Genomic DNA, 12,924 nt, shown 5'->3' with positions numbered 1-12,924 from the left:
ACATCACCCAACTAATCTATGATCTTATAAATCTGCTAAATGGTTTGATGTCAAAGCAATTCATGAAAAAACAAAACAAACGTTCAATCATACTGGAACAATGTTAGACGCAGCACAATAGTGGATTACAAAGTTACATCAGAAAAGTACTACTAACTTCCCCTGACTAACCACAGCTCTAATCAACGGTTTACTTTTGATCGGGGAGAAAACAAGCCTTTCACAATCATTTCAGGATAATCCAAGCCTAGCCTTAAAGATCTGAATCCTGAGATCTTAAGGAATCAAATGACTCTTCCAAACCAAGATGAACACGAACCACATTAGATTTCTCCAAACAGAAGCGATTCTTCTGCTGCGGTGTGAACGTGGACCCAATACAAATAACACAACACACGAGCACTTTAAACACTGACTTTATTTACATTAAAACAAAGTGTCAACAAAAACATACAAAAAAAGACAAACAGCGTCGATTACTGTGTTGGGCAGGTGTTAGCACTGCCGCCAGCATCAGGCTTCACTGGAGAAGAGTTCGGAATCTGCCACCAGTCTTTTACTGGAGCTGCATGTGATGCTGCGCTGGAGCTGGGATCTAAAACAAACACAGAGTCAGTGGAGCATTCCAGTCACGTGCATTTCTATAGCACTTCATACAATACAGACGGTTTTAAAACAGCTTCACACTAATAAACATACAAGATTAAATTGATAATAAAAACTGTCCCGAGCTTCTTTAGCGCTGACCCTAGCTCTTTAAAATAACACTGATGAAGTAAAACTAAAATGTAAAAGTCCTTGATATTCCATGACTTGGAAAAAAAAAAAAAAAAAAGATTTTTAAATAGATCTTTTAAAATTCCATGATATTCCGTGACCCCCGTGGGAACCCTGCAGTTTAAACACATTAGTGAGAAACACCCCACACGTGCGTTTACCGTCTTCATCACCGTCTGAAGAATCCACGAAGGACTCGGCCGGCGTACAGGAATCCTCTAACATGAACACACTCACAGTAACTGATCTGCACGCGTGACCGCACGAGACACGGCACGAGACCGCGACGCTCACGTACCTGGCCCCGCCCCGAGGCTGGAGTCATCAGTGAACTGTGTGGGACGCTTGAGGGGGACGCTGGAGCGCACGTCACAGAACGTCCTCTTGGGCGAGTTGAGCTCAGTCTCTGTCAGAGGAGGAAGGCGTTTGGTTGGCGTGCACGGAGCGTCTCGCTGGCTCTCCTTCATCTTGTACGCTCTCCGCTTCCATTTGTTGATCTCCTCCTGCTGCTTGCTCACCAGACTATGTGAGGAACAGATAGGGAAGCCCTGAGTAATGCTTATTAACAGACACAGATTACAGAACGCACTTCTTTAATATCAAAAATGCACCGGTTTAGGATCACTTTAAAAATCTGATTAAGATGCATTGTTTTTAAATTATGTTCAAACATTAAGGGGGTTAAAATCAGGACAGGAAATAGCCTGTGACTGCTAAATTATGATGTTTTTTTAATTTAAAAATCTTGTTAACATTAGTGGACCTCAGAGGCAGTTCATGACACCTTTAATTAATGTGCATTAGTAATATTTTGCTCATCTTGTGTCCTCAGGAATGAAGCCAAAAGCGTTTTCCCCAAACTGAAAGTATGCCTTTTAAATTCAAATGTTGTTAATATTTAAGTGCAAAATTCTTATTTCGTTTCTCAGCCGTTTGGTGATGTTTCGGTGCGGTCACCTCTCAAACTGAGCGTTCTTCTTCTGCAGCTCCTCCATCTGCTTCTCTTTGAGGGACGTGACCGCTCTGGTGCTCGGACACACTTTAAAGTCAAACTCATCGCCGTCTATGACTGCAGAAGACATTTAAACAGATCAAACGATGAGAAATGAGCAAGAGATGTGCATAAAACACTTAGAAAGTCACTTCCTTAAATTATGTTCCTGCTCTTATTCAGGATTCATCATTGAGGATGTCCTACAGAAAAACACGCTCGTCACCATCATCTTCACTAAATGTCACTTTCACCATCCAATATTAAATCAGTTCCAGGTTGACTGTAATCTAAGCGTCTTACATGACTGTTCATCGTCCTGCTGCATTTTCCTCAGGGTCTCTTTCAGCTTGCGGATGACATCGGCTCTGTGCTCCAACACAGAGGTCATCTGTGCAACTCTAGAGTGAAGCAATCACAGAAACACTTTCAGCACGCTCTCCTCAGACTGAACCGTACGTCACAGGATCAGCGGCTCATAAACCGCTCACATACTCCTTCTCATGACTTGTGGTGACCGCGATGTGATCCAGCTCCATTCTGACCAGTTTGTCTTTGAGGGCGGCGAGATCCGCAGCTTCTGGTGTCATGCTCCTCTTAGCCAGAACCTGCAGGAGGGATTACACACATTGCAGGATTACAGGATATGGTGCAGGTGAACTGAAACTTGTGCTGCACGGCTCTCAAACACCAAGCACACAAACAGTCAACGATTAACCAACCTCTGACTCTTTAAGTTTGTCTTGCAGGCTCCGGATCCGGGCTTCCTTCTCCTTCAGTTGGTTACTGAGCTCCTGGAGCTGAAGATCTGACGCATCAGCTTGGACCTTCACTTCCTTCATTTGCTCCTGAATTTCCTGCCAGACAAACAATGGAAGCACTTACAAACATGTCCTGTAACAAACTGCTGTGTTGATGCTACCATCTAGTGATCTGTGTCCCTGACTAAGGATTTACAGTCGAATCAGATTGGTCAAGTCTTGCCTATAGAATAGTGTGTGTGTGTGAGTGAGAGAGAGAGAGAGAGAGAAGGGCCAAAATCAAATTAAATCTGTTAAATTGCTTGTGCGAGCATGCTTTCAGTACAGCGCAAGTCTGATGCACCGAAAAATCAAAAGTTAATTTACAGAATTAAATTAAACCAGAATATTTGTGACCCTGGAGCACAAAACTAGTCATAAAGATCAATTTTTCAAAACTTAGGTTTATACATAATCTGAAAGCTGAATAAATAATCTCTCCATTGATGTCTGGTTTGTTAGGAGGACAATATTTGAAAATCTGGAATCTGAGGGAGCAAAAAAATCTAAATATTGAGAAAATCATCTTTAAAGTTGTTCAAATGAAGTTCTTAGCAATGCATATTACTAATCAAACATTAAGTTTTGATATTTACAGTAGGAAATGTAAAAAATATATCTTCATGGAACATGATCTTTACTTAATATCCTAATGATTTTTGTCATAAAAGAGAAATGTATAATTGTGACCCATACAATGTATTGTTGTCTATTGCTACAAATATAGCTGTGCTACTGATGACTGCTTCTGTGCTGCAGGGACACAAATTACAAGTTTAAAAAAAATATAAATAAATAAAAGCATGATGAAATCCCTCACAATAGGATGCACTTGTGAGTCTCTGTGTCATGCTGATGCCTGTATAACAGCGTCCCTCTCCGTACCTCCATCTGTTTCTGCGTCTGCTGCAGCTGCAGTGACACGCGCTGATTGTCCCGCAGAAGTTCAGCCTCAGTTTTGGGCAGCGTGTCGTGTTGGGCTTGAAGCAGAGTTAAAGTGTGTCTCCTCTGATCCTTCAGCTGCTGCTCAGACTCGGCGGTTAGGTGTGAAAGGGGAGCGCACCGATTCGCATCGATTCAACAGAGCCTGTCAACCAGAGCGGATGGTCAGGAGCGGTGCGCAACAAAAACACCTAACACCGTTTCAAAACACATGCATGGCTTACGAAATAAAAGGTGTTGAGATGCTCGGTGGCTCTGGAGCGGCGAGGGATTTGTCGCTCGAGCAGCTGTATGACGGCGGAGGCCTGAGGAGATCCCAGCAGAGACCTGAGCTCCTCCAGATCACGGATCCTGTGCTGATGCTCCTCCGACACCGTCACTGCGTGTTTGGATAAACCCTCCTCCAGAAGCCTTAGACCGGCCTCCAGCGTCTGATCAACACACAAATAAGACACATCAGCACCAGGAGACTGAAAAATACAGCCAGGACGTTTATTTCTATAGCGGTTTATTCAAGACAGATTGTTTCAAAGCAGCTTCGCACAAAGAAAACAGGACAATAACAGCATAAGATGAATAAAGCAACTCTACAGAAGACAATAGTGTTATTATTGTTCAGGGTAAAACCCAAACTATATTCCTGCAATACTGGAGACTGCAGTTCTAACCAATTCTTATTTCCTAGATAAGCAAAATGACGCAAGATGTTCAGTCTTGTTTCCAGGGAAAAAAACATTAAATAAAGGGCATTTGGTTAAAACAAGATTGTTTTTCTTACTCCACTGGAAAGGAAATGAAACACTGGACACTGCTAGAAGTCAAATAGCCCTAATCTAAGATCAAGCGATCGTCTTCTAAACATTATATTGTGATACATTTTTTAGCTGTATCGCCCCGCCCTGTAGCTAAACAAAGATGATCCTACCTGCAGGTACTGCTGCCATCTTTCCAGCAGATGTGTGAGTCTCTGATCCCAGACCTGCTGGACGTCCCCCTGGAGCGAGCGGAAGGACTGCGCCGGACACTGAGCCGTGAGCGTGAGCAGGTCCTGCAGGCGAGACTCCTCAAACGAAGCCACGTCACGCTGCAGCTGCGTCTCGAAGTGAGTCTTGTAGCACTGCGCCAGTCTCCTGTAAGCCTCCTACAATGGTTTGTCCTCGGGTTAACTTCGTCTGAAAGATGCTGGTTGTTGTGATTCGTGTCTTTGCAGACTCTTACCGCACTCTTGATCAGCACATGGTTCAGTCTGGTTGTTTTCTTGGTGTGTGTAACGACGACGGTTCTCTGAGTCTTTGGAATAATCTGCAGCAGCTGATAGATCACGGCCCATTCTTCACGGTTTATGGCCGCTAAAGCATTAGTGGGACGGTCGATGATCAGCTGGAGCGCTGCAAAGACCGCCTTCACACGGAGAAAAACCTCAGACTATTAAACCAGTCTTAAGACCACACCCCATCATCATCATCATCATCATCATCATCATCATCTACCTGCAGTTTCTCACCAGACGCCTCAATCTCAGGAATCAGATGTGCAGCTGTGTGTCTGGACTGATCCGCAGACACGCTGCAGTTCAGCTCGGTGAGAGACTGAAACACAGCGAGACGCAGCTTTAAGAGCAAGTTAAAGAACGGTTTATTCTGGGTGAGGAGATGAAGACACTCACCTGACTGAGAGAATGCACTTCAGACTCCAGCAGGATCTTCTGCTTGCCCAGCTGCTCTGCTTTTGATTCAGCGTGTGCCAGCTGTGGGAGTACGATTACAATGTTAACACAAATACACACTTGGTGACCAAAATATATAGGCATATGTATTTGTATATATATATACATAAATATACACAGTACACACACATCTTATGTAAACAAACTTTTTTGGACACGATTAATTATTTAAAAGCACTAATATTTATTTTATGCCATGTCAGCATCTCGGGCTATTTTCATGGCAAAAACAATTAAAAAATACAATAAAAATCAGCACAAATATAATATAATTCAATTCAATAAATTTATTGCCATGTCAACAAGTTGATAGGAATTTGTCTTGGTACAACTCTCACACGTAAATAACCCAAAAGACAAACATCATGAGTACAAAAAAACAGACGATGTTCACCAACAATACCCAGCAACCAGTAAGACATTAGACCAACACCCCGCAGAAAAAGACAATACCCCTCGGCAGAGAAAGTGCACAGTGCATACAGTTAATAAAGTGCTGCTAGCAGTCAGTGCAGGTTCAGATATCTGATAGCCAGAGGGTAAGTGCTGTCTCTGAAACGTGATGTAGAAGTCTTAATACTCCTATATCTTCTTCCTGATGGAAGGAGATTAAAGAGATGATGAGCAGGGTGAGAGTGGTCCGCTATGATGTTTTTAGCCTTTCTGATTATTCTGGTGGAGAAAAGTGAAGAAAGTGAAGGGAGACTACAGCCTATAATTTTTGATGCTCTGCGTACTACTCTTTCCATCCTAGTTTTGTCCTGAGCGGTTGTGTGACCGAACCAGACAAGCATGGAAAAAGTGAGCACGCTTTCAATAGTTGACCTATAAAAGTGGGTCATGGCAACTCGGCTGACTAAACTTTTTGAGCTGCTGCAGAAAGTGGAGTCGCTGGTGAGCTTTACTGATCTTAAAATTAGTGTTGAGCTCCCATGATAAGGATTCCTGAATTGTGGTCCCCAGGAACTGGAAGGAAGTGACCCTCTCCACCTCCACCCCATTAACGGAGAGCGTAGAGAGGGGACCTTCTAAAATCCACAACCAGTTCCTTGGTTTTTGAGATGTTAAGTATCAAGTTATAGCTTTCGCACCATTTCACCAGCCCCTCCACTTCTCTGCGGTAGTCAGACTCATCTCCATTAGTAATAAGACCAACTACAGAGGTATCATCAGCAAACTTAAACCGCTATCAAAACGACAGTAGAAGTCATTAAGCCTCCCAGGAAGAGAGGGGTCACTGACTGGAGCATGGTGTTTGATCTTACAGTCAGTAATGTCCTGCAGCCCACGCCAGACACCTTTGATGTCATTTGCATGCAATTTATTTTAAAGCTTAGCTTTATAGGAAGCCTTGGATTTCAACACAGCTCGCTGAAATTCACATTTCAGTAATTTGTATTGTACCATATCACCACTCTTAAAAGCAGCCTGTTTTTTCTTACATAGCATTCTCACTACATTATTAAACCAGGGCTTACTGTTATTAAAGACATGAACAGCTCTTGTAGGAATACAAACACTCTCACAAAATTGAATATAGGATGTGACGGTATCAGTAAAGATGCAGGGTTTTTCCTACATTGAAAATTTTTTGGCGGCCGCCAAAACTATTTTTTGTCCCGCCAAAGCCTTATTTGATGTGTAATTGTGTTTTGTGAGTGAAGCAGGCTACAGACGGAGTGACTGAGAGAACGAGCACAGCGCCCCTCCCCCGCGCGCGCACTCTCCGTCTTCAGTTCTGTCTTTGCTCTCTCCCTCGCATCAAAATCAACTGATCCTAAAGGTCGGGAGACCGAATCCATGTTTCACGTGGTGCATTCGGAGAATATTTTTGCTGAATTACCGCTGGCTGTGAATTGCGGTCAAAAAAAATAATCGCCTTATCTTCTCTTACAACTTGTGACAAGCATTCCGCACATGCAGCTGACATAACTTTAAATAAACGAAAAAAAAAAAAAAAAATCTATCCAGTTATGAAGTATTTTTGTGTGTGTGTGTGTTGACAAATCTTTCGCGATGTCCTAACAGCCAGGATTCCCACACAACACGTCCGCTAACGTCCGATTCGCGACCTAATGACTCCTTTGAGCCGATTCATTATAATGAATGGTTAAAGCAGTTGGTCTGCCCGTCAGTGTCTGAATCAGTGTATAAAAAATCATTACTTCTTAGAAGAACATACACATCTGAAATGAGAAAGTAAGTGTGCTTATCCCATTTAGCAAGAGTGCTTAGTAAAATTTAGCCTTAATAATCCCCAGTATGTATAGGCCTATGACAATGTGTAGTAAACTACCTATAAAATCATTTAGTTTAAAGTTAGACTGGAGTGAGATGAAACTAGATCAAAGCACAAAGCAAGCTGTTGCTAGCTGGCTGCTAATTTTATTAAATTTTATATGGTAAAAAATTACACTATTACACCTTTTAACGCTACGTTTTTAATGCTACTTTTTAATTGATATGATTATAATAAAATAGTTATCTATCAAAAAAGGATTTTATCTTTCAAAACTATGAAAGCCAGTCGTGGAAAAATCACAGCTTTTTTGCAAAGAGGGCAAGAAAGGATGACAGTGAGTGACAGGTAATATCTGTGTCTGATAATTGCATAATTTGTAAATAGATAAATTGTGATACCTTTGACATTTCAAATATACTTTGGTATCGATGATGTTTACATGTAAAATAAGTTGTAATCGCTTTCTTTTACTATCTAGCCTGACAGTGATCGGTTTTTCATGAATAAATAGGATAAGAAAAAAATCCCAAACTGTTTATTTGTATTTATTTTAAATTTAACATTTATTGTCAGTATTGGGCTTGCGGATCATGTGGGTACTAGGGTACTCTTTGCTGTGTGTGTATGACCGTGTCGGTCAGCCACCACCGAAGACCAATTTTGACCCAGGAAAAACCCTGAGATGTTAATATCCTGACCATCAGACCAAAAATTACTCCATACTGTGGAGTCTAAGCAGTCCTGTAATGTGTCTATGGCTTGTGGGGACCATTTCCTAAAAAGTTTAACAGTTGGTTTCGCCACTTTAAGTTTCTGGCGATATTTTGGTATAAGAAAAATAGTGTTGTGGTCGGACTCACCCAAAGGGGCCCTGGCTACAGCATGATATGCCTCAAAAATAGGAGAATAGCATTGATCCAGTGTTTTATCCTTCCTGGTAGCGATCTGGATTTGGGGTTTGTATCTGGGGAGTGCTTTCCTCAAGGAGACATGGTTAAAATCACCCAGCACAAACATGGCAGCGTCGGGATTGTTGTTTTCAACCTCCGTGATATTATCTACAAGTTGCTGCAGAGCAGTCGGAGCAGAGGCGTCCGGGGGAATATAAATAACCATCAGGACAACAGAAGAAAACTCTCGAGGCAAGTAGAAGGGCTTACATATCACAGTGAGGGACTCCAACTCTGGAGAGCAGGTTTGTGACAAGTTTTTGCAATCCGAACACCAGTTACTATTGATGTAGCAGCCAACCCCACCTCCACGTAATTTTTGTAGTTGGCAATCCGGCGGTAGATCGGGCAGGAAAATGGTATCATTTCGGGCATGCTGTCGCGAATATGAAGTAATGCAGATCTGTCATACTGAACAATACCAAGGCTGGGTTCTAGGAACGTGCAGGACAACACCAAACAAACAACCAAAACAGAGAGTAGTACCGAGTCGCCATTGAACGGCGCCATCTTGCTTTCCATAGATAGATAACACAAGTTATAAGTTAAGTTGTGTTAATATAACACAAGTTACATTACATTAACATATGATACATATTCTAAAACTTTTCTGGCAAAATTATACTAAAATCTTTAAGTGAGTTCACTTCATAAAAGATTTTTCTACATATATTAAAAGCTGAACAGTCCAATAAAATGTTTGACAGGAAGGAGAATCTTGCAGAACACGCTTCGAGTCAGTCTTCTATAAACTCTCTAAACACCACTCACTCAAATATAGTTTTAAGAGATCTGTTTGAAATTTCTGGATGGATTTCATGTAATACTATTTTGTACATGTATTTAATAAAGAATAAAATAACCCTTTATCACATTAAGGAACCTTTAGTCCAAAACCCAGCTTTGGCACCAACTAAATGAGCTAAACTCTGCAGGAGTCTGATTTATTACACCTGCTCTTTTCAGCACATTTCAGGTCCTCACCTTCTCCATCTTTGCCTCCAGTTCTCGTCTGAGCTGATCTCTCTCTTGTGTGGCGTCTCGTAAAGACTCCAGGAGCTTCTCGGCACAGATCTTCTCATTCTCCAGCTGATCCTTCAAACCAGCGAGAGACTCCAGCTCCTCCGCCAGCTGCTTTCTCTAAAGAAACAACTAATTACTGTAACAGTGCTGCCAACTAATGCTCAGGGAAAGCTGCTCAATGATGTTACGCGATGACATCATGTAAAAATCACAACGAAAAACTGCAAAGAATACACAATCAGATCACCCAAATCTCAGTGAAAAATATGATTAGGAATACGATTTGAAATGTTAATTGAGATTTGTTAATAAAACAAAAAAAAAAAATTACCAGTACATTTTCCATTTTTCTACATATTCTTTGATCTGATCAAAGGTGTTATCATAAATTAACTATTATTGAACAATTGCAACAATCCACGTGATGGCAAAAATAGTGAACATAGTGTCAATTAGGTCGCATTGTACACCCTGCAAACCAGCATTGACACCAGCCCTGCCCAGATTTGAAAAAGTAACGCAAAAGTAACATTAAGCATACTTTCCATAAAAGAACAAGTAATGTAATTAGTTACTTTTGAGGGAGTAACCCAGTATTGTAAGGCATTACTTTTAAAGTAACTTTGCCCCAGCCACCGTTCTTGACTCCATCTTCATAGCAACTAATGACAGAGAGCTGTTTTATTGCTCCAGTGAAAGGACAGAACAAGAGTTGATAAAGTGATGGTGGGAGTCCTCACTCTGATCCCGGGATAGTATCCAACACGGCCACGTTTATCCGTCTGCGTTCAACAGCCCCCGACCACCAAACCACAACAAGGGCCGAACAGAGACCGGAACACCAAGCGCTGTCCTTCTCGCGCTTCCCACAACCCATCTGGACACACTGAACAAAATAAAAGTCCCATAGCAGTACTCTAGCAATTGAATACTGGAGACAGTACTGTCACTCCAGGCCCAAACCCTAAAACCACCACGGAACAATACTGACAATTGCCGTCAACAATAGCCAACAAAAACCATAGCAAACCACATGAACACTATTAACTGTCCCATAGCAACCCTGTAGCAAACACACTAAACATTTCAGTCCATGTCAACACCCTAGCAACCACAACTAAACACATCAGTTCATAGCACACGTCAGTTTAACCACACTAAACAATACTGACAATAGTTTAATTTCTCACATTGCAAAACCAGTAGCAACCACACATAAGCCTCCACAGTCCATAGTAGTGTACTCTAACAAACAACACTGAAAGGCATTAGTCACGTACAAACTACCTAATAGCAAACCCACGGAACACCCTACAGTTCATAGCTAGATCTACTCTCGGCATGATGCTGATGCCATAAGTGGAACCTATAGCACACCTTAACAACCACACTGCTACCAACCCATAGCACACCATCCTTAGCATACACATGGAACACTAATTACGGTCCATAGCTAACACTGTAGCATACAAACACCTAAACATTTTCCATTCCATGGCAACACCCGAGCAAACCACACTAAACCATCAGTTCATAAGCAACACTCTCATACCACACTAAACAATACGGACATAGTTTAAATTAGTCACGTAGCAAACTCCCTAGAAACCCCTGACACCCTACAAGTTCATAGCAATACTCTAGCAATTATACTGAATCTAAGATGCAACATATTGCAGACTAGACAACCACACTGCAAAACCCTAGCAACACCTTAGCAACCAATGGCCACCATTATGGTTACATAGCAACCCTTTGCATCACGTCAGTGAGTTTACAGTGTAAACGCAAACATCTGGTTTCTATAAGGCTGGTGAGGTGAGTCAGACTGAAGATGGGCCTGCAGCTCTTAGCCCAGCGATCATCAATGCTTCTCGTCAGCTAAGCTCCGCCACACCTAGATCCATCGCCAATCAACTTTCAGCATTACTGACCCAATCCATCCACTCTTCGATCTGACGGCGGACTGTCCTTGTGTTCCTACTAAAACAGTGAATATTATCTGAAATATATTTCACAGGGACATGAAATAAACCTCATCTGAAATACAACGGCTGTAAATTGTCTTGATGAAGCCATTACGTCGCTCAGAGAGCCGATAGTTCATCTAAAACTTACAGTAACGCCAATTTCGAGATGAGTTTGGTTCGTACTCACCAATCGGCCTGCAGATTCTTCTCTCACACCAGTTCAGACCAACGATTCCCAAGAATGCTCCAAAACTCAGCTGCCCATCCAGAAGAGACACAAACTTGATTTAACTGAATATCTTGACCAGTGGTTTGGGGTAAGCATTACAAGGAATTTACAGTTATATAATCAGATTACTTTTTTCAAAGTGCTAACTAGTTAAAGTAACACATTACTTTTACCATTTACACAGAGAATATCTGTTACACGTTTTTTTTAAGTAACATCATTTTTACTCCCATTTATTGATTACAAGCTTCTATGTGCCTGTTTTAGAAATCAATGAGCAAGATGTTATTGGAAAGGATTGAAAGTAACTACAAAAGTAACATAACGCAATTTAAAGTAACGTAAGTAGATTACTTTTTAGGGAGAACAGGCAAAAGTTTTATTGTAATTCATTACTTTTAAAAGTAACTTTCCCCAGCACGGTTCTTGACCTCCATTCTTCATTCAGCAAAATAATGACAGAGAGCTGTTTTAATTGCTCCAGTGAAAGGACAGAACATACGTTTGATTAAAGTGAGTGGGGTGGAGTCATCCCTCAGCTATCTCCGCGGGATAGTATGACAACCACGGCCACGTTATCCGTCTGCGTGGCGCACAGCCAGCCGACCACCAGAACCCCAACAGAGAGTCCGAACCGAGGACACCTGAACACCAGAGCGCTGTCCTTCTCCGCTTTCACAAAACACATCTGGACACCACAAACAAACACACGCATACAGATGTGCACTAGTAACTATATCATCTTCCTGCTCTAAAACATGACACAAATCACAGATCAGAGTGTTCTCTGAACATTAAACAAGTTAAATATTTTAAAACAATACTTAAAATGGTTTTATGGGAAGTTTCCATTGTACTCATTTTGCAAACATTATGGGAATGTTACATTTGACATGTTATCCCTTTTTTCTGAACAGTTCTTGAAACAAAGTTGTAACATTAAAAAACGTTAACATCTGAAACATTATCAGGAAAAAACATTTCAGTATGTATAAGTAATGTTTGTGTCTCTAACGTTTTTGAGAACCTAATTATTAAAGACCTGATAACTTTGAACAAAACATTCTATGAACCGTTACAGGACCAAGTTCATAACTTTGAGAGAACCTTGGACAGAACACTCTTTTTTGAGATGTTTTTTTATTTATTTATTTTGGGGGGGTTGATGCAAATGTGAAGACAACATTCCAATTTGTATTTTTCTATGTTACACAACCATCCACAGGAATGCAACTTTTGAATTGTGAACATTAGCTGGTCACGTTTTAAAAAGA

At 41.3% G+C, this 12,924-nt stretch overlaps 1 protein-coding gene across 1 annotated transcript in view; it reads right to left on the bottom strand.

The window, feature by feature from the left end:
- Positions 1-400: 400 nt before the first annotated feature.
- Positions 401-12,924, bottom strand: part of LOC109081010 (centromere-associated protein E-like) — a 30,839-nt gene continuing 18,315 nt past the window's right edge. The window contains 15 exon segments of the mRNA XM_042715987.1: positions 401-595; positions 939-995; positions 1,076-1,299; positions 1,735-1,846; positions 2,072-2,169; positions 2,264-2,376; positions 2,491-2,625; positions 3,454-3,631; positions 3,633-3,655; positions 3,735-3,941; positions 4,436-4,651; positions 4,729-4,911; positions 5,001-5,099; positions 5,177-5,257; positions 9,413-9,568. Of these exon segments, the coding sequence (XP_042571921.1) occupies positions 477-595; positions 939-995; positions 1,076-1,299; positions 1,735-1,846; positions 2,072-2,169; positions 2,264-2,376; positions 2,491-2,625; positions 3,454-3,631; positions 3,633-3,655; positions 3,735-3,941; positions 4,436-4,651; positions 4,729-4,911; positions 5,001-5,099; positions 5,177-5,257; positions 9,413-9,568 (2,001 nt within the window). The 3' untranslated portion in view covers positions 401-476.

Source organism: Cyprinus carpio, chromosome B1, assembly GCF_018340385.1.
Source record: "Cyprinus carpio isolate SPL01 chromosome B1, ASM1834038v1, whole genome shotgun sequence".
Taxonomy (NCBI): Eukaryota; Metazoa; Chordata; class Actinopteri; order Cypriniformes; family Cyprinidae; genus Cyprinus; species Cyprinus carpio.
Note: the sequence above shows the minus strand (reverse complement) of the source record. Positions and strands in the feature narration are given on the sequence as shown.